Source organism: Chanodichthys erythropterus, chromosome 17 (genome assembly GCF_024489055.1).
Source record: "Chanodichthys erythropterus isolate Z2021 chromosome 17, ASM2448905v1, whole genome shotgun sequence".
Taxonomy (NCBI): domain Eukaryota; kingdom Metazoa; phylum Chordata; class Actinopteri; order Cypriniformes; family Xenocyprididae; genus Chanodichthys; species Chanodichthys erythropterus.
The window spans coordinates 3,766,650-3,788,479 of record NC_090237.1 but is presented as its reverse complement, the minus strand read 5'-3'; the positions used below and the strand labels follow the sequence as shown (position 1 = coordinate 3,788,479).

At 35.4% G+C, this 21,830-nt stretch overlaps 3 protein-coding genes across 7 annotated transcripts; all 3 read right to left on the bottom strand.

Moving 5' to 3' along the window:
* Nucleotides 1–445: 445 nt before the first annotated feature.
* Nucleotides 446–6,435, bottom strand: LOC137005180 (zinc finger protein 180-like). The gene is made up of 2 exons (XM_067366002.1): nt 6,275–6,435; nt 446–1,241 (listed from the first exon to the last, which is right to left on the bottom strand). Exons 1-2 carry the CDS (start codon nt 6,433–6,435, stop codon nt 446–448), a joined length of 957 nt encoding a protein of 318 aa, XP_067222103.1.
* A 2,583-nt stretch (nt 6,436–9,018) lies between these two features.
* LOC137004344 (zinc finger protein 135-like) lies at nt 9,019–12,058 on the bottom strand. 4 transcript variants are annotated; one of them, XM_067364594.1, is made up of 4 exons: nt 11,920–11,938; nt 11,268–11,298; nt 10,990–11,074; nt 9,019–10,714 (listed from the first exon to the last, which is right to left on the bottom strand). In XM_067364594.1, exons 3-4 carry the CDS (start codon nt 11,072–11,074, stop codon nt 9,609–9,611), a joined length of 1,191 nt encoding a protein of 396 aa, XP_067220695.1. In that variant the 5' UTR covers nt 11,268–11,298; nt 11,920–11,938; the 3' UTR covers nt 9,019–9,608. The 4 variants fall into 4 exon arrangements, with proteins under 4 accessions (XP_067220695.1, XP_067220693.1, XP_067220694.1 ...); XM_067364592.1 differs by lacking the exon at nt 11,268–11,298 and having other exon boundaries at nt 10,990–11,228; nt 11,920–12,058; XM_067364593.1 differs by having other exon boundaries at nt 10,990–11,298; nt 11,920–12,025.
* A 2,506-nt stretch (nt 12,059–14,564) lies between these two features.
* LOC137004364 (zinc finger protein 271-like) lies at nt 14,565–17,732 on the bottom strand. 2 transcript variants are annotated; one of them, XM_067364620.1, is made up of 4 exons: nt 17,429–17,732; nt 17,163–17,303; nt 15,907–16,152; nt 14,565–15,628 (listed from the first exon to the last, which is right to left on the bottom strand). In XM_067364620.1, exons 3-4 carry the CDS (start codon nt 15,986–15,988, stop codon nt 14,751–14,753), a joined length of 960 nt encoding a protein of 319 aa, XP_067220721.1. In that variant the 5' UTR covers nt 15,989–16,152; nt 17,163–17,303; nt 17,429–17,732; the 3' UTR covers nt 14,565–14,750. The 2 variants fall into 2 exon arrangements, with proteins under 2 accessions (XP_067220721.1, XP_067220722.1); XM_067364621.1 differs by lacking the exon at nt 17,163–17,303.
* Between the last annotated feature and the right edge of the window lie 4,098 nt (nt 17,733–21,830).

The following is a 21,830-nucleotide window of genomic DNA, read 5'->3' as shown; positions in this document are numbered from 1 at the left end:
CAAAATGTAATATTTCTAACTAGTATGTGAAAAACAGTACGCCAACTGAGTAGCATTTTAATGAATAGAGACAATCATTTAATTATAAATATTGTGTGTTGTTAAATGAAAAAAAAGATGTCTCTGTGGCTTCCAGGTTTCAACAAATAACCTGTGTGAATAGTGATTATGAAATAATGCTTTTTATGCTCACTGCAGTGACGAGTAATCAGCAGATAGAGCTACTTTTGCTCTTTTTTTCACATTCCACAAACTTTGCAGGTTTGATAAACATTTAAACTCTTCTTCCCACATGGAGGGCAGGGGTAAGGCTTCTCTTTTGTATGAAGTCGCTCATGTGATTTTAGGGTTCTAGACACAGTGAAACTCTTGTCACAATCTGAGCACTTGTAAGGTCTTCTCCAGTATGAATTCTCTGGTGCCGTTTCAGAGCTCTAGCTCTAGCCTAGTCTGAAACTGGGAGATGATCTTTCACTTTATTGTGCGTTTTCTGGTGCAATTTAAAACTTTTCAGCCATGAAAAACTCTTTCCACAGACAGAACACACATAAGGCTTCTCACCTGAATGAACTTTCTGGTGTTGTTTTAGATCTGATGATAAAATAAATTTTGTATCACACTGATCACAGTAAAATGTTTTTTCCCCAGAATGACGGAGCAGATGAATTCTGAAACCTGTTGAATGTCTGAAACTCTTCTCACACCGAGTACAGTAGTACGGCTTCTCTCCAGTATGAACTCGCTCATGTGATTTCAGGTGTGCAGACTGAATGAAACTCTTGTCACAATATGAGCACTTATAAGGTTTTTCTCCAGTATGAATTCTTTGGTGCCGTTTCAGATCACAAGCTTTTGTAAAGCTCTTTCCACAATCACAACACATATAATCTCTCACTTCATTATGTGTTTGTTGGTGCAGTTTCAAACTGTCCAGCCGTGAAAAACTCTTTCCACAGAGAGAACACACACAAGGCTTCTCACCTGAATGAACTTTTAGGTGTTTTTTTAGATTTGATGGCGAAATAAAATCTTTACCACACTGATCACAGTTATATGGTTTTTCTCCAGAGTGAATGCGCAGATGAAATTTGAGGCCTAATTGAGAAGCAAAACTCTTTCCACACTGAGTGCATGTAAACGGTTTCCCTCCAGAGTGAATTCTTATGTGTGTTTTAAGGTTTCCATTACGACTGAAACTCTTCCCACATTGAGAGCAGGTGTACGGCTTATTATCTTTTGATCTTTGAATTTCAATGCTATGCTTTTCCTCCTTTGCTTCATTTAGTTCGGGTTTTTGCAGTTTCATCTCCATCCAGTCTAAAAAGAAAAAATAATGTGGTTGAAATAAGTTCAATGAACTCAGACGAAAACAACAGAGAATCAAGTATTAGATCTTTGTTGTGTTTATTTTATTGTTAATACATTTAAAATGTGGATGACAACAGCTCTTTAAGATTATGACCATTTAGTTTCATTTTATGTATCATTTATGTTGAATTGAAAAATCTGAAACCAGATCTGTTGAACTGAAGCTTTGTTTCCTTGTTTCTCGGTAGTCAATGATGAAGAATCAAGAATGGACACCAACCTATTTGTTCCTCAGTATCTTCATGTTTTATTCTGGATGGTTCTGGATCACTCATGTCTTCAATCTCCTCTTTAATAAACTCCATCTTTAACAGTCACACAGATTTCAACTGCTACACCTGGAGTTTGTCCTTCTCTTGTTGGATGATGTGAATATTCCCAGTATTTATTGGTGAATTGTTGTGGGAGGAGCTTCACCGCATGATACTGACACCCATAGGACAAGATCTGGAACAATCAAAGATAAGTTACTGAATTGATACAAGATTAATTTAAAGTGCCCCTGTTATGCTATTGTAAAGGTTCTTAATTTTGTTTTGGAGTCTCCTGCAAAAGGTTTAACTCTTTAATCTTCTCATAATATACATTGCACATCACCTCATTTCTCAAAGAGTCTGAAAACAGTTTGTTTGAAGTTTCTTTCTCTCTTAACTCCTTCTTTCTCTGCTCTGATTGGTCAGATGTCACAATCTGTTTTGATTGGTCTACTGCTTACAGTGCACATCGGAAACCAAACGCCCTCAACCTGGAATTGCTGACGACGTTTCGGTAGTTCAGAATCGATTCCTTCTCTTAAGAGATAATACCAGTGTTATGTATGTGTACGTATTTTGCAACTCGCGAAAACATTCCCACAGGTATGTTTTTCTAATAAGACCAGGCTCGGAGTATAAAAAGAGCTTTCGCACTGGGTAGTTCTATGAACTATCAACTAGGGTTATTTTCCTGGTTGCATTCACACTGCCAGTAGGAACTGTATAGGGACCTAACCTGCGCTTGATGTTGTGACTTTATTTTGATGCCGCTGAGATAGTGATGGGAGAAACAAAGCATTTCCAAGATTCAAATCAATTGAACAAATTGCTTCATAAAATAATTAATTGTTTTGAAGTGTTTGAAACGCCATACACTGGTAAGCCCCGAAAGTTGAGAGAACATGAAAAAAAAATGCATTTGCCATGTGGTTGATGCCAAATGTCGCTAGCTGAGAAGTACATAATTTTTTGCTTGGTCCAAAGTTGTGTTGGATTTTCTTCTTAGCATAAGGTTGAGGGGTCCATCTATCACTGTTTTCCATGTTAGTAGAGTTAGTTTGTGGAGTAAATATAGGCAAAAAATTGGCTGAATCCCAAATAGCAGCCTAAACACTCATGGTCTTCCTCTGAGTCTGCACTTTCGTGACGTGACGTAATGCTGCTTTGACTGCCTGGTAAAGTCCTCTGCGTAGTTCGCAGACTTGTAGACTCTGCTGAAGTGCACATAGCGTCCGCAAACGGGGTACTCGCGAGCAGACTTCTGAAACCTAAAATGATGACCCTAAAGTCTCGTGGACTTAAAGGGCTACTTCACCCAAAAATGAAAAATATGTCATTAATTACCAAAGTCCCTTTAAGACAAGTCATTTCACTTGGCGGCCATTTTTGAAACACCTTTCAGGCATCCAAGTGCAGCTCCTATCTCTTTGAATGGGGAAACATCAAATTCTCGAAAGCTGTTTGCCAAGCTTTCGATTAAATTTCATAATTTAAATCACCAATGAAATCTGACAACTCTCTTGTCTCATATCGGAGGCGCGCGTCTTACTGTTTCTATAGGAACCGGAGCTTCTAACGGCCGCTGCAGTGACGCGATGACTTTACCAATCGGCGATTGCCTCTTATTTTGAAGGCGGGATTTATTCCGCCATATTGTGCGTTGCACATTCTCCCATTCAAAACAATATGAGTAACACATCTTGTGTTATTCTATAGTCTTTGTTAATTATTTATCCTCATGTCGTTCCACACCTGTATGACCTTCGTTCATCTTCAGAACAAAAATTTTTGATCAAATCCAATGGCTCAGTAAGGCCTGCATTGACAGCAATAACACTCCCTTTTTCAATGCCCAGAAAGCTACTAAAAATATATTTAAAACAGTTCAATTGACTACAGTGGTTCAATTTTAATATTATAAAACGACGAGAATACTTTTTGTGCGCCAAAAATAACAAAATAGCGACTTTTTCCCACACAATATAGTGATGGGCTATTTCAGAACACTGCATCATGAAGCTTCAAAGCTTTACGAATCATTTGTTACGTATAAGTGATATGTCATTATTATTCATTGTATATATTATTATGCATGATATATTTCACGTTTTTTATGTATAATTACATTGTCCTTTACTTTTGTCTTTTCAAAATGTATAATAAATAATAGGTCAGATGAGCGATTTTCTGTCATTATTGAACAAACACTCCAGTTGGTCCGTTTTGCAACAGGATTTAATTAAAATCACAGCGCTACATACCTGGCATGCTGGAGAGCTTTTACCACATATGAATGCATCCAGATGTTATTTTATAGTTCCTGAAGTAGCTTTTCCTTTCTTGACAACAAAAGCTGCTGGCAAGTGGCAAGCAGTGACCACTGGCATTATCAACAAGACGCGTTGAGGAGGGGGTCTGTTGTGGGGGAGGAGCTGAGTAAATTCAGCCTCACGTCACACAACAGCAGATTCGATTAGGAGCACAGTTCAGATATTAATAAACAACGAAACTGAAACTAGTCGAAACTGAATTAGAAATGTCTTACTTCTGCGTATGTTAAATAGTATTTAGACTAGTCAAAGCGATATGCGATTATATTATTTAAAATACAGTTTATATTTTTATAAAACAAAATTGAACAACAGTACACCCATTGTCAACAAAATGCAGAGAAAAAAATGTGCTAATGAGGGAAAAAAGAAATAAATAGAAACAGAAAACAGTAGGGTATTACATCAGTTAGATTATTAATTTAGTACTGCATTATAATTTGTTCTACTTGCTTTCTTATTTACTGAAGATAATAGATTTGAGATACTTTATAAATTATTTCAATAAATGGTTTGTTGTTGGTGAACTTCCATTTGTGTTGTGGGTATAAAATTTGCAAAGAAAATAAATTTATTACAAAGCTATAATTTTCTTTAGCAGAGTAAATTCATAAAAATAATGTCTTTGTGGTTACATCTTGCAGGAACATTGATAAATATGCCAATACTTTTCAAAAGTTATTTTGTATAGTGACAGTCCCAAATAAATGAAATGTAGTCTAGTTGTTCTGGTGCAGCTTCACAAGATTAACAAAGTGTGTGGTGTGGAAGAAAAGCAAACATAACTTTGGGACAATACCAGCAACACTGCAAAATGGAGAGAAATCATCAGAAAGTGAAGCTGAGAAGATAATGCTCTTATTTTGCCAATGCGGTTCGGCATACAGGCCTTCATCAGGGTTAAAAGATTACAGATGAACAAAGCTCATTAAAATACAAACAAGGACACAATTTTACCTGATAAACAATGAAAAAGAAGACAGCATCAATCACATTACGTCACTGTTCTTATGGTAAAATTCTAATCAACGTGTTCAAAAAATAATAATGACAAAAAAAAATTACATTTATGTATTTTAACATCTCTTAAAGTGAATTTAAAAATATAACAACAATCACATACATATAAATGTTAATTAACATGTACACATTTAGAAAACTATTCATAAAAACCCATATAAAAGACCAAAAAAATGAAAAGACTTCAAATAAATGAAAATGTTTCTGTGTGAATTGGGCAAAATAAACATGTTGTATCAATGTCAGTTTTCTATTTCTTCAAATGTTTGACAGGACAAAATGTGTTAATTCATTTGAAAGATACTTTGTTTAGTTTATTAGTGAAAAATATTTTTCTTTTTCTATTGTAGATTACCATTTAAAATGCTAATTTTCAATATATCAAGAATTACATTTTCAGTAGTAAAAAATATAATTCTTGCTATCTGTAATTGTATTTTCACTTGTGAAACGTCACAAAAGGCTGCCATTCAAATTCAATTGTTGATATCAAGAATTGATTTCTTACTAGTTGAAATTCCAATTTCACAAATAAGAAATAAATTTCTTACTAGCAAAAATCATAATTTTTGATATCAATAATTACTGTCACGTCCCATTAATTCCGGACTTCAATTACCATAATCCTCCCTGCCAGTCACATGCACACACTCCACACCAATCAGTAATTGTCACATACAGCTGAAGCACATTATCTGGACTATTTAAGATTCACTCACACACCACCTCATTGTGAGGTCTTGTTTACTCCTGTAACAATTCTGATTGTTTGTATCCTGTCTGTTATTGATCCTGCCTTCTGCCTTTGGACTGTTTATTGCTATCTGGATTGTGAATGATATCTACCTGCCCTGACCTACTGCCTCTATCCTGACCACGATTCTGCCTATCCCTTGCTGTTCCTGTTTGCCCCTGCCTAGACCCTGCATGTACGACAATGCTTTAAATAAAGCTTGCAAAAGGATCTCTGTCTGAGATCTGCTTCGTTACAATTACTTGTTACTAGTAAAAATGCGCATTTTTGATATCAAGAATTCATCTGTCACTAGTTGAAATGTCACTTCTTTATATCAACAATTGAATTGCTACTAGTAAAAATTTTAATTTCTGACATTTGAAATGGCTTTCTTACTAGTAATCACTATCAGAAACTTACATTATCTCTAGTGACAATCAAATTATTGATATAAAAAATTAACAATTACTATGAACAATTGTATTTTGTTATTGTAATTGAATTTCTGATATGTAATATTGGAAGGCCATTTGAAACTCTTTTCACATTGAGTACAGTAGTACGACTTCTCTCCAGTATGAACTTGTTCATGTTCTTTCAGGTGTGTAGACTGAATGAATCTCTTGTCACAATATGAGCACTTGTAAGGTTTTTCTCCAGTATGAGTTCTTTGGTGATATGTCAGTGTGGTAGATGTAGAAAAGCTCTTCCCACAGTCAAAGCACATATAATCTCTCACTTCTTTGTGTATATTTTGGTGCAGTTTTAAGTGATACTGCCTTGAAAAACTCTTTCCACACTGAGTGCATGTAAACGGTTTTTCTCCAGTGTGAATTCTCATGTGTGTCTTTAGGGTTCCTTTTAGACTGTTTTAATGCTTTGCTTTTCCTCCTCTGCTTCATTCAGTTCATGTTTTTGCAGTTTCATCTCAATCCAGTCTATTTGTTCCATCTTTTATTTTGTATGGTTCTGGATCACTAATGTCTTCAATCTCCTCTTTATTAAACAGATTTCAGCTGCTACACCTGGAGATTAGATATACCAGATAGACTAGTATTACCTTGTAATCTATGAAATCTTCTTTCCCCTTTTTTGACTGTGTTTGCCTTGTTTCCAAAGATGTTACTGAATTAATACTGGATTACTTTAAAGTACCCCTATTATGCTATTTTAGAGGTTCTTAATTGTGTTTTAACACTTTAATTTGATCATAATATACATTGCCCATCAACTAATTTCTCAAAGTGTTGTTCGAAGGTTCTATCTCTCCAAGTCCCTCCTTTCTGTGAAATTGCTGACGACTCATTTCAGCAGATCAAAATCGGTTCCTTCTTTTAGAACAATACAATTTTTTTGTTGTGCTCTTTGATCTTTTCAGCCTTTTTTTTTTTCAAACAGCTATATTACACACTGCATTAAAGCTAATATCTGAAAAAGCATAATGGGGCACTTGTTTCTCACCCAGTAGTCTTAAGAATTAACCCCCCCCCATTTTCCACTTTATGAGTTAGTAAGTAATTTTAGTATTATTAAGTGAGCAGATTTTTCTGTACTAAATTACATGTATCATATTGTGACCGTGGGTGATTGGAAGTACAGTGTGATCAGTACTGCACCTCCAACCACCCCATGTTAATAGCTAATCACGCTAATAGTTCATTAAAATTACTGTTGCCAGCCGAAGTGTAACAACAATGGAAAATGAATGCCGCTAGCGACTAGTGAATATTTTTACTAGTGAATATCTACTATCTACTGTTTACTAGTTTCAGTCTACTGAGTGTACAACTTTTGGAGTTGAAGCCTACGCATTGTAAATTTAAGAGTCAATCTGAAAAAATCCAAAGATTACCGTGTCATCCGAATTCACAAGTAAACCTGCCTTGACACAATGGCACAAATATAACTTAATCAGTGTCATTCATAGGCTTAGTTATAGGGTACCAGTTAAACTTGTATTAACTTGTAATCTATAAAATCAGCCTTCATCATTTTAATTATTTTATTTTATTTTTTGACTGGGTTTGCCTTGATTCCGAAGTATTACATTTGTCCATTATGCATTTATTTGTACTATTTCTAATTTGTTAGTGTATAATTCTATTGTTCTTCACTATTGTCAATACAAAATATATATTAAATAAAATCAGATGAGAGGTTTGCAGTTCTCTGTCATTAATTAACAAACACTCTGGTCCGTTTTGCAACATGATTAAATTAAAATCACAATGTGACATACCTGGAAAGACTAGACAGATTATATACCAGTCATTTATTGTCATTTATTACTTATGTTGATGATAAGCACACACAAAAAAATCAATATATAATTTATATTTCTTTATTGCATGTTAGATTATTTCCCGGTGTGCCTCATTCTCAGTCCTTTAATTGATGGTTAAAGGAACAATTACTCAGCCGAGGGAGAACGTTTGGGCTTTTATCAAGATTTTATTGTTTTCCTGAGTCCTAAATATAGGTAGATTATTAGGGGTGGTAGAAGGATTTAATTCAATAAGAAATATATATTACATCAAACTCAATACAGAGAATAACAAGTCTATATACGGCAACTTTCTGGCATGAAAGCACAATTATTGTCCATATCCTGTGTCAGCATCACATGTATGCGTCATGCTGCTCACGTTTAGCTTCGGCCAATACTGAGCTGGCGTTCGGACGTTGCTGCCTCTGTGTGGATCAGATACCCTCGGATTTCAAAAATATCTTAATTTGTGTTCCGAAGATGAACGAAGGTCTTACGGGTGTGTAACAATGTATCCATTAACCATTCAGAAACATCTTGTTTTATTCTAAAAGTTGTAACTTTTTCCTGAGTCTCTCCATCAGTGTCGACTCCGGTTTGAACAATGCAAGGCTGAACACTGTTACTGACAATCCTCATTTTGGCTGCGTGAGATTCTCCAGCTTTGTTGTTGTTGAGCTGTTAAAGCTCCACCTTCTTCTGGAAAGGGGACGGGAGCAGCAGCTCATTTGCATTTAAAGAGACACACAAAAAAGTTGTTTTTTTGCTCACACCCAAATAGGGGCAAATTTGACAAGCTATAATAAATTATCTGTATTTTGAGCTGAAACTTCACAGACACATTTTGGGGACACCAGAGACTTATATTACATCTTGTAAAATGGGCATTATAGGTCTCTTTTAAGTCTTTTTCTAGTTTTGCTCACTTGCAACATTTTTTTCTTGTGAGCGAGAAGGTTTGGTGTGGCTTCTCTCCAGTATGAACTAGCTTGTAATTTCAGGTTTCCAGACTGAGTGAAACTATTGTCACAATATGAGCAAAGTTTTCCTTATAGGTGGAGATGGCTATGCACATACAATGAGTGTAATTAATCTCAGCACACAGCATTGTTTTAGATGTTCAATAAGTTCTGTCTCAAAGTAGCCAATATGTCATAAAAGCAGACCAATCAGGTTGTGAACATCTCCATATGCCTTTAGGTTCGACATCTTTTGGTTTGGTGATAAAAATGCCAATATGAACGCTAAGCCGACCAAGACTTTTTTTTTTTTTTTTTGGTCCCGACCAAATGAAACCAAGCAAACCAAACTATTTCGAAATTTTTTTATACATGATATTCATAAATGAATGTGACAAGACAAGTAGCATTTGCATTTTTGACATATTAGACATATGAATAAGAGTGAATGCACATTTTAAAATAAAATATTTTTAAAGACTAAATTTTTTACTTCATACCTACAATTAGACCTAGAACTTCTTTCACCATTCTTACATATTGTTCCCTTAAATGGCTTTTAAATAATTTAATTCTTTTATTCATTTACTATTATTATTATTATTATTATTATTTAATAATCACAAAGGTTAGTGCTGGTAGGTGCCCCAAGCACAAAAGTGAAACTAACTTCACCTATAGTTTTTCTCCAGTATGAATTATTTGGTGCTGTTTTAGTTGATAAGCTCTAATGAAGCTCTTCCCACAGTCACAACACACATGATCGCTCACTTCATTATGTATTTTCTGGTGCTGTTTAAAACTTTTTAGCCATAAAAAACTCTTTCCACAGAGAGAACACACATAAGGCTTTACACCGGAATGAACTTTCAGATGTTTTTTTAGATGTGATGATGAAATAAACTCTTTACCACACTGATCACAGTGAAATGGTTTTTCTCCAGAGTGACGGAGCAGATGATTCTTGAGATCAATTAAATATGTGAAACTCTTCTCACACTGAGTACAGTGGTGCGGCTTCTCTCCAGTATGAACTCGCTCATGTATTTTCAGGTGTGCAGACTGAGTGTAACTCTTGTCACAAGATGAGCACTTGTAAGGTTTTTCTCCAGTATGAGTTCTTTGGTGCTGTTTCAGATGCTCAGCTCTAATAAAGCCCTTCCCACAGTCACAACACACATGATCTCTCACTTCATTATGTATTTTCTGATGCATTTTAAAGTCATCCATCCGTGAAAAACTCTTTCCACAGAAAGAACAAACATAAGGCCTCTCACCTGAATGAACTTTCAGGTGTTGTTTTAGATTTGATGACGAAATAAAATCTTTACCACACTGATCACAGTTAAATGGCTTCTCTCCAGTGTGAACTCTTATGTGTACATTAAGGTTGTCTTTTTGACTAAAACTCTTTCCACACTGAGTGCATGTATACGGTTTCTCTCCAGTATGAACTCTTATGTGTGCATTAAGCACTCCTTTTCTTCTGAAACTTTTTCCACACTGAGTGCATGTATACGGTTTCTCTCCAGTATGAACTCTTATGTGTGCATTAAGCACTCCTTTTCTTCTGAAACTTTTTCCACACTGAGTGCATGTATACGGTCTCGCTCCAGTGTGAACTCCTATGTGTATCTTAAGGTTTCCTTTTTGTGTGAAACTCTTTCCACACTGAGAGCATGTGTGCGGCTTATTAGCTTTTGTTCTTTGAGTTTTGATGCTCTGCTTTTCCTCCTCTGCTTCATTCAGTTCTTGTTTTTGCGGTTTCATCTCCATCCAGTCTAAAAAGAAAAAACTATGTGGTTAAAATAAGTTCAAGAGAAATCTGATTTAAATGAAAAAAGCAACAGAGTATCAAGTATCAGATCTTTGATGTGCTAAAGTTTAGTTCTGTCACTTTCTTGTTAATCCATATAAAATGTGGATGACAAAAGCTATTCTACATTATGGCCATTTAGATCAATTTTCTGTATCATTTATCATTCAATCTGTTAAACTGAACTGTTACCTAAATGTTTAAACTGTCAATAATGAAGAATCAAGAATGGACACCAACCTATTTGTTCCTCAGTTTCTTCATGTTTTACTCTGGATGGTTCTGGATCACTCATGTCTTCAATCTCTTCTTTAATACAGTCCATCTTTAACAGTCACACAGATTTCAGCTGCTACACCTGGAGTTTGTCCTTCACTTGTGAATATTCCCAGTATTTATTGGTGAATTGTTGTGGGAGGAGCTTCACTGCAGGTGTCAAATGTGATCACTGTGTGATACTGACACCCACAGGACCAGTTCTGGAACAATCAAAGATAAGTTACTCAAATTCTACTTACGGAACGAATGCAGCGCCAGTTCAGTTTTTTTCTGTAAGTAGAATAGGGAAGGCATAGGACATTCAGCGTAAGCTTGGAATGTTTTCATCAAAAACCTTAATTTCTTTTCGACTGACGAAAGAAAGACATGAACATCTTGGATGACATGGGGGTGAGTAAATTATTAGGAAATTTGTATTTAAAAGTGGACTAATCCTTTAAAGTAATGATTATATAGTTTGTCTGACACTAATGATGAGCTTGATGAGCCAATTTACAGAAGATCTCAGACATCTCCATAATGAATGAGGAACAGGTACTATTGAACAAGATAAAGAAGCTTTTCAGCAGCTCAAAATGTTATGGCTGTTATTTTTTAAGACTATTAATTTGTTAATTAGTCAGTTACATGATACAGAATGAATAGATTGTTCACTGAGACAGTTTGGTCAATGCTTCTCCAAATGATTCCACTTTACGTATTCTTTCCGTAAACTCACTAAAGAGCTTGAATGTCTAAAACTCTCTCCACACTGAATCCAGCAATACGGCTTCACTCCAGTATGAACTCGCTCGTGTGATTTCAGTCAGACACACCTTTGTCAACAATATGAGCGCTTGTACTCAGCAGCTGGTTAATGTTAAACTGTGTAATGTGAGAAACATCTCTCACCAGCAGACTAGAAATTTACGGCATCCGGAGGAAATAATCCACGTCGGGTTTTCATTCACGAATCGTTAACAGCGTCGCTTTCAGCTTCAACTGTTGAAAGTTTCAGCGCTTGCCTCGTCTCTAGCGTCTCTCTTCTGCGCATCCTCAGTGCGCGCGGTGTCATGTTTCTTAAAGGAGCCGCGAATTATACCAGTGTACGGTTAGTTCACCCATACATGAAAATTCTGGCGCAAATTATAACAGTATACAGTTAGTTCACCCAAAAATTAAAATTCTGTTGTTAACTTATTATCCTCATCATGCCGCTCTAGTGAACACAGAGCGGAGATATTTTGTGAATAAAAAAGTAATTGTTTTTTTTGTGCACACAAAGGATTTGTGCTTCTTCATAAAATTGAGGTTAAACCACTGAAGTCACTTGGATTGCTTTAATAATGTATATCCTACCTTTCTGGGGCTTGAAAATGGTAGTTGCGCAGGCTGTCAATGGAGAGACAGAAATCTCTCAGATTTTATTAAAAAGATCTTCATTTGTGTTCTGAACATGAATGAAAGTCTTACAGGTTTGTAACGACGTGAGGGTGAGTAATTAATGATAGAATTTTCATTTTTGTTTGAACTAACCATTTGAATTCAAATGTTTGTATTTATTTTTTCAAGGCAATCAATTTGCCTGCTTTTTGAAGGCAAACTAATTAGATTATGCAACATGCCTAACCTAGTCAAAGTTTAAAGGCGTTAAACAACCATTCAGTAGTGCTCTCTCTCACTTGCCAAAAGACATCAGAACTCAGAAATAACACTTTAAACTTGATAACATCTCAATCTGAACAGCTGAGTCTTTAGCCATTTTCAAAAAACTGCTAAAGACACATCTTTTTCCTAAGCAGTTGACCCAGTAGTATTGGCACTTACTTAAAAAAACATTACTGTATTGTCATGTTCTTTTGTGTGAAGCGATGATAAAAACCAAATTTGATTTGATTTGAACATTGCAAATGCAGCTAATAATTTGAGTAACCCCAGAGTGCAGTCTGAACGATTGGGGTGGGGCGACACATTACATACACCCAGTTTCATTGGTTTATAATACAGCAGAGCTTTTTACCGTAGATGCTTAAGGATTGAGCATGCGTATTCCTTTATGTACGACTTCATGAATGATCTACGCAGTTTGGCCATGCTACAGAAATATTAAGTGTAAACCATGGTGATTTCATTTATGATCAATTGGCTAATGTTTTGATGAACTTAAGACGAATCAAGTTAGATGAAGTTAGTGACGGCATCTCTGGGTTCTTCAGGCAGAACGCCGTGTAATACACGTGCTTCATGTCTGGTGAAGTCAAGTGAAGTCAGATTTATTTGTATAATGTCAATACACATTGTTTCAAAGCAGCTTTACAAAAAGCCATATTCTATAAACTTTAAAGCAGAACTAAGTAACTTTTTTACCTTCATAAATAGTTTTCTAAGTCCTTACAATGGTTAATTGACTTGTAGTGGTGTGTTTGAGTGCACTAACCCCCTCTGGCACGTCTACGCCAGAAAACAGCACTTGCAAGTTGAGCTGCGCCAACCCAACACAATCTCGCCTCATGTTCACATTCACGCGAGAGTGACAATATGCTTTACGGTAATTCAAAAACAATGTATATATTATGACTTTATAAGACAATTTCGAAAATTACCCACCTCCATCGAGATTTCTTGTACTGTATTTGCAAAACTATTGCACTGGTGAGCGTTGTAGTCCAGAGCTGCGCTTGGAGTATTTACGACAGTGTGATTCACTGAAGGAACCTGTAGGGGGAGCTTCGCAAATCTTACTGATTTACGCTTTAATATTGAGCAGCTTTAGGGCTGATACACTAGATTTAGCTAGATTGGAGTTACTAATTTATCCAGCAGATAAGTCAGTGCCGCTTTAAGTGAGCAAGAGCATGACATTATTGGCATTGAAAAGGAGAGATATTTTCTATAGGCAGATAGTAAACTATATTTTCCACATGTCATGCAGGGCTCCATAATTTTACATCATTCTTTTAGGTTTCTTCATATTTCCATTAGGATGGGTGGATAAGCACAAACTCAGGATTTTACACATATGATGATAATTCACTGCATTTCAATAAGAAATTGTGTGATTTTACATTTTAAAGCAAAACTGTGGTGACAAACAACATAATAATCAATGGCTATACAACGGGAGTGAAAAACTTGCAAAAAATACAGCTTTGCATTTATATTGTATTTACTAAAACAGATTGATCTATAGCAAATATTATTTGTGCTCAAGAGCATATTTAAGCAATAAATGTTTATATTACTTAAATGTATTTTTCAAGTCCATATTGCTCAGATTTACAGCTTATAGTTATGCAGCTATATGACTATACAATGAGTGTTAATATTCAAAACTATTTTCATCCCGTGCATATACAGATTATAACATGCACGCACAATGTGGTGGTGGATAGATAATTGGATTTTTAATACCTGATGTCATAGTCACAGAGTCATACTTGTTAACCTACTTACTATAAAATAGGAACCTTTAAAAACTATAACAAAAGCCTACAGAACCTATAGGCCCACTTATTTTATTAAAAGGGTAAACAAGGAAACATGAGTTTGCCATTAAACTTTATTAGCACTTTGTTCCAAGAAATGCAAATATTGGACAAATCATCTCATTAAAAAAAGATCAACAAAAAAACATTGTGCATTAAAACATAAATCATTCAATTACATTTGGGTTTGTCAGATGTCAGGCCTACTTAAATATTTATTTACACTGTAAGAGTTGTTAAAGGATAAAATTTCAAATCTTAAGTCTTTTTTTTAGTTTTTGCTCGCTTGCAACTTTTCGTGTGAACGAGAAGATTTGATGAACATTTAAACCTCCTCTCACACTGAGTACAGTGGTACGGCTTCTCTCCAGTATGAAGTCGCTCATGTAATTTCAGGTTTCCAGACTGTGCAAAACTCTTGTCACAATATGAGCACTTGTAAGGTTTTTCTCCAGTATGAGTTCTCTCGTGCCGTTTCAGATTCTCAGCTCTAATGAAGCTCTTCCCACAGTCACAACACACATGATCTTTCACTTCATTATGTATTTTCTGATGCACTTTAAATTCATTACTCCGTGAAAAACTCTTTCCACAGACAGAACACAGATAAGGCCTCTCGCCTGAATGAATTTTCAGGTGTTCTTTTAGATTTTGTAACCAAATAAACTTTTTATCACACTGATCACAGTTAAATTGCTTTTCTCCAGAGTGACGAAGCAGATGATAATTGAGACCAGTTAAATATGTGAAACTCTTTCCACACTGAACGCAAGTATACGGTTTCTCTCCAGTGTGAATTCTCATGTGTGTTTTAATGTTTCCTTTTCTTCTAAAACTCTTTCCACACTGAGTACATGTAAACGGTTTCTCTCCATTGTGAATTCTCATGTGTACAATAAGGGTTTTTTTTTGTGTGAAACTCTTTTCACACTGAGTGCATGTATACGGTTTCTCTCCAGTGTGAACTCTCATGTGTACATTAAAGTTTCCTTTTTGTGTAAAAGTCTTTCCACACTGATGGCAGATGTGCAGCTTATTAGCTTCGGTGCTCTGCGCTTTCTCCTTTGCTTCGGTGCTCTGCACTTTCTCCTTTGCTTCATTCAATACATGTTTTTGCTTATTCACTTCCATCCAGTCTAAAATAAAAAACAATTGTGATTAAAATAAGTTAAAGTGAACTCTGATTTAACAGAAGAAAGCAAAAGAGTATCAAGTATCAGATCTTTGATGTGCTAAAGTTTAGTTCTGTCACTTTCTTGTTAATCCATTTAAAATATGGATGACAACAGCTATTCAAGATTATGACCATTTAGATGCATTTTCTGTATCATTTATCATCCAATCTATTAAACTGAAGCTTTGTCACCTAAATAGTTAAATGAACAATAATGAAGAATCAAGAATGGACACAAACCTATTTCTTCCTCAGTTTCTTCATGTTTTATTCTGGATGGTTCTGGATCACTCATGTCAATCTCCTCTTTAATAAACTCCATCTTTAACTGTCACACAGATTTCAGCTGCTACACCTGGAGTTTGTCCTTCTCTTATAGGATGGTGTGAATATTCCCAGTATTTATTGGTGAATTGTTGTGGGAGGAGCTTCACTGCAGGTGTGAACTGTGATCACTGTGTGATGCTGACACCCACAGGACCAGATCTGGAAAAATCAAAAGATAAGTTACTGAATTCATACTAAAATTACTGAGGATTAGGCCTTTAAGGTATAATTAGGCATTTGGGTACTTTTTATAAACATTCCTTAAAAAAAAAAACAATGGCACTGACATATTTTAAGATGTTAGTGAAAGTTGCTCTCAGTTAAAACAGTCCAAACATGCATTTTAGTCTGGGACTATCTTAAAGGATTAGTTAACTTTCCTCCAGTTTCACAGACAAAGCTTTAACTAGTCCTAGACTAAAATGCATGTTTGAGCGGTTTTAATGGAAAGCAACTTGCACTGACAAATCTTAAAATATGTCAGTGCTTTTCTAAGGCACATTTATAAAAGCTACTTAAATGTCCTAATTGAACCGAGGCCTAGTCTAAGTCCTGTCTGTGAAACCGGGCCTTTGAAATGATAATTATCCCATGATTTGCTCACCCTCAAGCCATCCTAGTTGTTTATGACTTTCTTCTTTCTAATGAACACAATTTGAGTTATATTAATAATCACCCTGATGCTCCAAAGCTTTATAATGGCAGCAAATCTCAAGAAAGTGCATCCATCCAAAGCAAAACGTACTCCACATGGCTCCAGGGGGTTAGTAAAGTCCTTCTGAAGTGAAGCGATGCATTTGTGTAAGAAAAATATCCATATTTAACAAGTTATAAAGTAAAATATCTAGCTTCCACCAGACCGCCTTCCATATTCAATTTACAAAGAAAGTGTCGTGTTTTAATGAGCCGTGTGGAGTATGTTTTGCTTTGGATGGATGCACTTTCTTGAGCTTTATACTCATTGGTCCCATTCACTGCCATTATAAAGCTTAGATGTGTCAGGATATTTATTAATATATCTCTGATTGTGTTCATCTGAAAGAATAAAGTCGTATACACCTAGGATGGCTTGAGAGTGAGTAAAGCTTGGGGTAATTTTCATTTTTAAAGTGAACTAATCCTATAATAGTATTTTTAGTCATGTATTTGACCTAAGGGGTAAAACTTACAATGTGATTGTCACAGTGATGATCCTAGTTTCTCTGACACTAATGACGTGTTTGATGATGAGCCAATTTACAGAAAATCTCAGACATCACCATAATGAATGAGGTGAAAACAGGGACTATTGAACGAGATAAGCTTTTCCCCTGTTGAAAAAACAAAAACAGAAATACGCTTGTAATGTAGGTTTTGAAGCTGGTATGCTGGTTTGAGCTGATTCTAAAGACTCTTTTGAATGATTCAAACTCTGTAATCTGGAAACATCTCTCACCTGCAGACTGGAAACATACGGCATCCAGAAGAAGAAAAAATCCACGTTTGCCTTTCATTCACGATCGCTTACAAAGTCAAATTCAACTGAAAGTGTTAGCATTTGCCTCATCTCTTTCGTCCCAGCGCCTCTTTGAGGAAGACAAGCGAGCAGTGTTTGCCAAGTCCGCGGGTTGAATCGACCCCAACATGTTATTTAGTCCCGGGAATAAGACTACCAGGGAAACCCCAACAAAAGGCGAATTTTACCCCCATAAACGCGGGAGAACCCCATGAAACGTGATTGTGCTGGTATTAGGCTAGTTTTGAGTAGCAATTGGGCGGGTTTTGTTGTGAAAACCTGGCAACCCTGCAAGCTTTCCCACTCGATGCGACACCAGCAGCCGCGGTACGGTAGATGTTTACGACAGTAAGAGGGCTGCATCTCGGCGGAGTAGTGTGAGTTTTTCTTTGTTTTTAACTATGTCTGAAATACAGAAAATTGTTAGGACGTATCTTCTTAAAAATACTAAGATATGTGATGACCTTATGTTTGGATAATTTATTTTAACGGTAATGTTTAACTTAAATTGCCTGTATAATATGTAGAGGAATGTTTTTAAACCGTATTCGTTATATTAAAATGAAAAGGTTGAGGTAATTGTTTCATGGAGACAAATTATTTGTTGGTTGTTGTAAAACAAAAACAAAAATATGAATTTTTATTGTTTGTATTGATGTATGCAGTTTTAGATTTATTTCCCGTTTCAGTTTGTTTAATGTGAGTAGTACGAGACGAGTTCATTTGTTTCAGGGGTTCTGCATGTTTTATGAAGTTAATTTAAGTCTTTTTAAGACCAAAGTAAAGAAAAATTAAGGAATAATTTTATAATTTTAAAGGAAAACAATACATCAGTATGTTCTCTAAATGCAATCTAGGGAGAAACACAATGAGTTGTAACACTTCAGAGTTTGAAAATACCACTTCCAACAGATATCCATTACTTTTTAATTCAATTTATAAAACAAAAGTAGCTTGATCAACAACAACTAGAATATAGAAATATATTTTTTTGTTTATTTTCTGATCACAATACTCAAAAGTTATGTTCTCAAAAGTGCAAATGTCTAAAGATTTTTTAAATCAAGATGCATTTACTGGAGAATGACAAAAAAAATATATGACTTGATTTCTGCAAAACTGATCAAAATTACGTGAGTTTATGGTTAAAACAAGGCCAAATATCTTCCGACAGGCTCAGATAAAAATTCAATAGAAAAATTTCTTAATTCTTTGAGAGACATATTTGTGCTTGTTTTAAACAAGACTTATTTTTACATTTGCATCTCAAGTAAAGATATAAGATATTTATATTGGAAAACAGGAGAAAATATTACTCTTACTATGTGCGGAGAGCATTCGCTCAATATCATTATCTAGTTTTTGACAGAGGTGGTGTTTAGCAGCTTTTGCATCTGAACTGTTCATATATTTATTAACTTATATTTTAATTTACACAGATTTGGGCCTGGTTTAACAAACAGGGTTTAGATGAAGCCAGGATTAGTCCTTTGTCCAATTAGGACATTTAAAGGGATAGTTCACCCCAAAATGACAATTATCCCATGATTTACTCACCCTCGAGCCATCCTAGGTGTACATGACTTTCTTCTTTCTCAAGCTCCTCTTCTCTTATATTAAAATACTCAGACATTCCTCTTTAAAATTTCCAATTCGTGAGCGGTGTTTTGTTTTGCTCTGTCCTCTAAACTTCCGCGATCGTTATAACGTCATGCGTTGGGTCAGAGGTTACTCTTCTGCTGCAATTTGATGTGTCCAGCCATCTGTCGGAAGCTAGTTATTATATTTAATACGTGCCTTACAGCTGCAGTCTGTGATTTTTGGCCCTCTAGCGGTTGATAAACAGAATTGCACACGTCTTGCGGAAGAACATTGTAGTCGGAGCTACTTTTCTCCATTAATGTCTATGGCGAGTCACGCAGTTACTGTGATACATTGCAGCGGGTCCTACCAGTCCAGTCTGAAATAGTCCGAATATAAACACTTATTTTAAAGTGTACCATAATGATTCAGGGTAAGACAAAAACACAGTTTGGAAAATGGATTCATGTTGTCCATTCTCATTATATATTTTTTGTAATTTTTAAACACAAAAAAGTTATGGACAGCAGCTTTAAGAAAACATTACTGGTGTGCATATTGAGACAGAACAATGGCGCTAACATATTTTAAGATATTTTTTCAGTTAAAACAGCTCAATAATGCATTTTAGTGTGGTAACCTTGTCTGTGTCTGTAAACCTTTGCATCACACAAATATCGTAATGATTCACAAAGTTATCCAGAACACTTCTCTCTCTGAGTTTTCAATCATATGTTGCTTTTTTGTAGATCTGATGGAGGTGAAAGAGGAAAGTGAAGAACTGAATGTAGTTGAGGAGTCTGAGAAACCTCAGAGTCTTTCAGCTGGAGGAGAATCACTTAATCGCTCACACACTGAAGAGAATTCCTCAGGAAACAGAACTCAAGGAACAGAAGTCAATACGACTTTCAGATGCCATCACTGTGAAAAGAGTTTTGAAGCAAAGATCCAACTTAGTAATCATATAAGATCTCACTCTGTAAAAACACCTTTCACTTGCCCGCAGTGTGGTAAGAGTTTCAAACATAGAAACAAACTTGAGGTACACTTAAGAGTTCATACCGGAGAGAAACCATACACCTGTCCTCAATGTGGAAAGAGTTTCATACTTATAAACAGACTTAATAGACACTTAAAACTTCATGATAACCTGTACTCATGCCGTCACTGTAAAAAGAGTTTTGAAGAAAAGAACCACCTTAATAGTCATATCAGAATTCACCATGGAGAAACACTTTTCACTTGCCCACAGTGTGGAAAAAGTTTCTCATATAGAAGCATATTTGAGGTACACTTAAGAGTTCACACTGGAGAGAAACCGTACACCTGTCCTCAGTGTGGAAAGAGTTTCACACAAAAAGGAATCCTTTACAAGCACATGAGAGTTCACACTGGAGAAAAACCGTATACATGCACTCAGTGTGGAAAGAGTTTCACTGGCGCATCAACTCTCAGTCATCATCTGCGCATTCATACTGGAGAAAGACCATTTAACTGTGATCAGTGTGGCAAAACGTTTATTTCATCATCACATCTAAAACAACACCTGAAAGTTCATTCAGTTGAGAAGCCTTATGTGTGTTCTTTCTGTGGAAAGAGTTTTTCAAGGCTGGACAGTTTTAAACTGCACCAGAAAACACATGATGAGGTGAGAGATCATGTGTGTTTGGAGTGTGGGAAGAGCTTTACTACATCTTTCAAGATGAAATTGCACCAAAGAATTCATACCGGAGAGATGCCGTACTGTACTCAGTGTGGGAGGAGATTCACTCTACCAAGCAGTCTAGCGACTCATATTAAAAAGTATTGTCCAAAGTTGAAATGATGAAATTCACAGTGACTTTCCTGCTCCTCCGCCAAAGGATTTAGTGTGAAAGTGGCATCAGCGGCAAGGTAGATTGACAAAGATGTTAATGACAAAAAATGTAGACTATATAAACTATCAAAAAAGTTGGCAACACATCAAGCTACTAAAAGAACCACATTAATTATTAAACCACATTTGAACAATTCAAGTTACACTAAATACACCATAGTTTACATAAATGCTTTTAAATAATATAAAAAGCATCAGTATAAAATTGTAGTATTGTTATAGTTCTGTTCTGTATCGTTCTGTTTTAAATGTCATTGTTCTGTTTTCCCTGTTCTGGTTTGCCTATGTTCCCTGTCATTGTTAACTGACCTAAGCCCGGTTTTACAGATTAGGCCTTAGTTCAATTAGGATATTTATATAGCTTTTATAAAGGTTCACTAGAAAAAAAAAAAAAAAAAACATTACTGGTGTGTATCTTGAAACAAAACAATTGCACTGACATATTTTAAGATCTGTCAGTACAAGTTCCTTTCAGCTAAAACGATTGTGACGTAATTGCATATCGCGTTTAATTTACCCCACAAACAACTCTATGATATATATTATATATATATATATATATATATATATATATATATATATATATATATATATATATATATATATATATATATATTAAATATTTAAAACAACCAAAACACACCTATATACATATAGAATGCTGCATTAAACAATTTCATAAGGGAAAATATAAAAATAATAAAATCATAATGGAAAACATAATTCTATAGTTACTGATTAGTTTCACCTGTGTTTCATTTAGCTCTGTTTGATTGCCTGCGTGTATATAGTCCTCAGTTTCCTTTGTTCAGTGGTCTGTGTCATCAATGGTTTACGGTTATATATTAAAGACTCTTTTGTTTATCTCCTTTGTCATGCACTCAA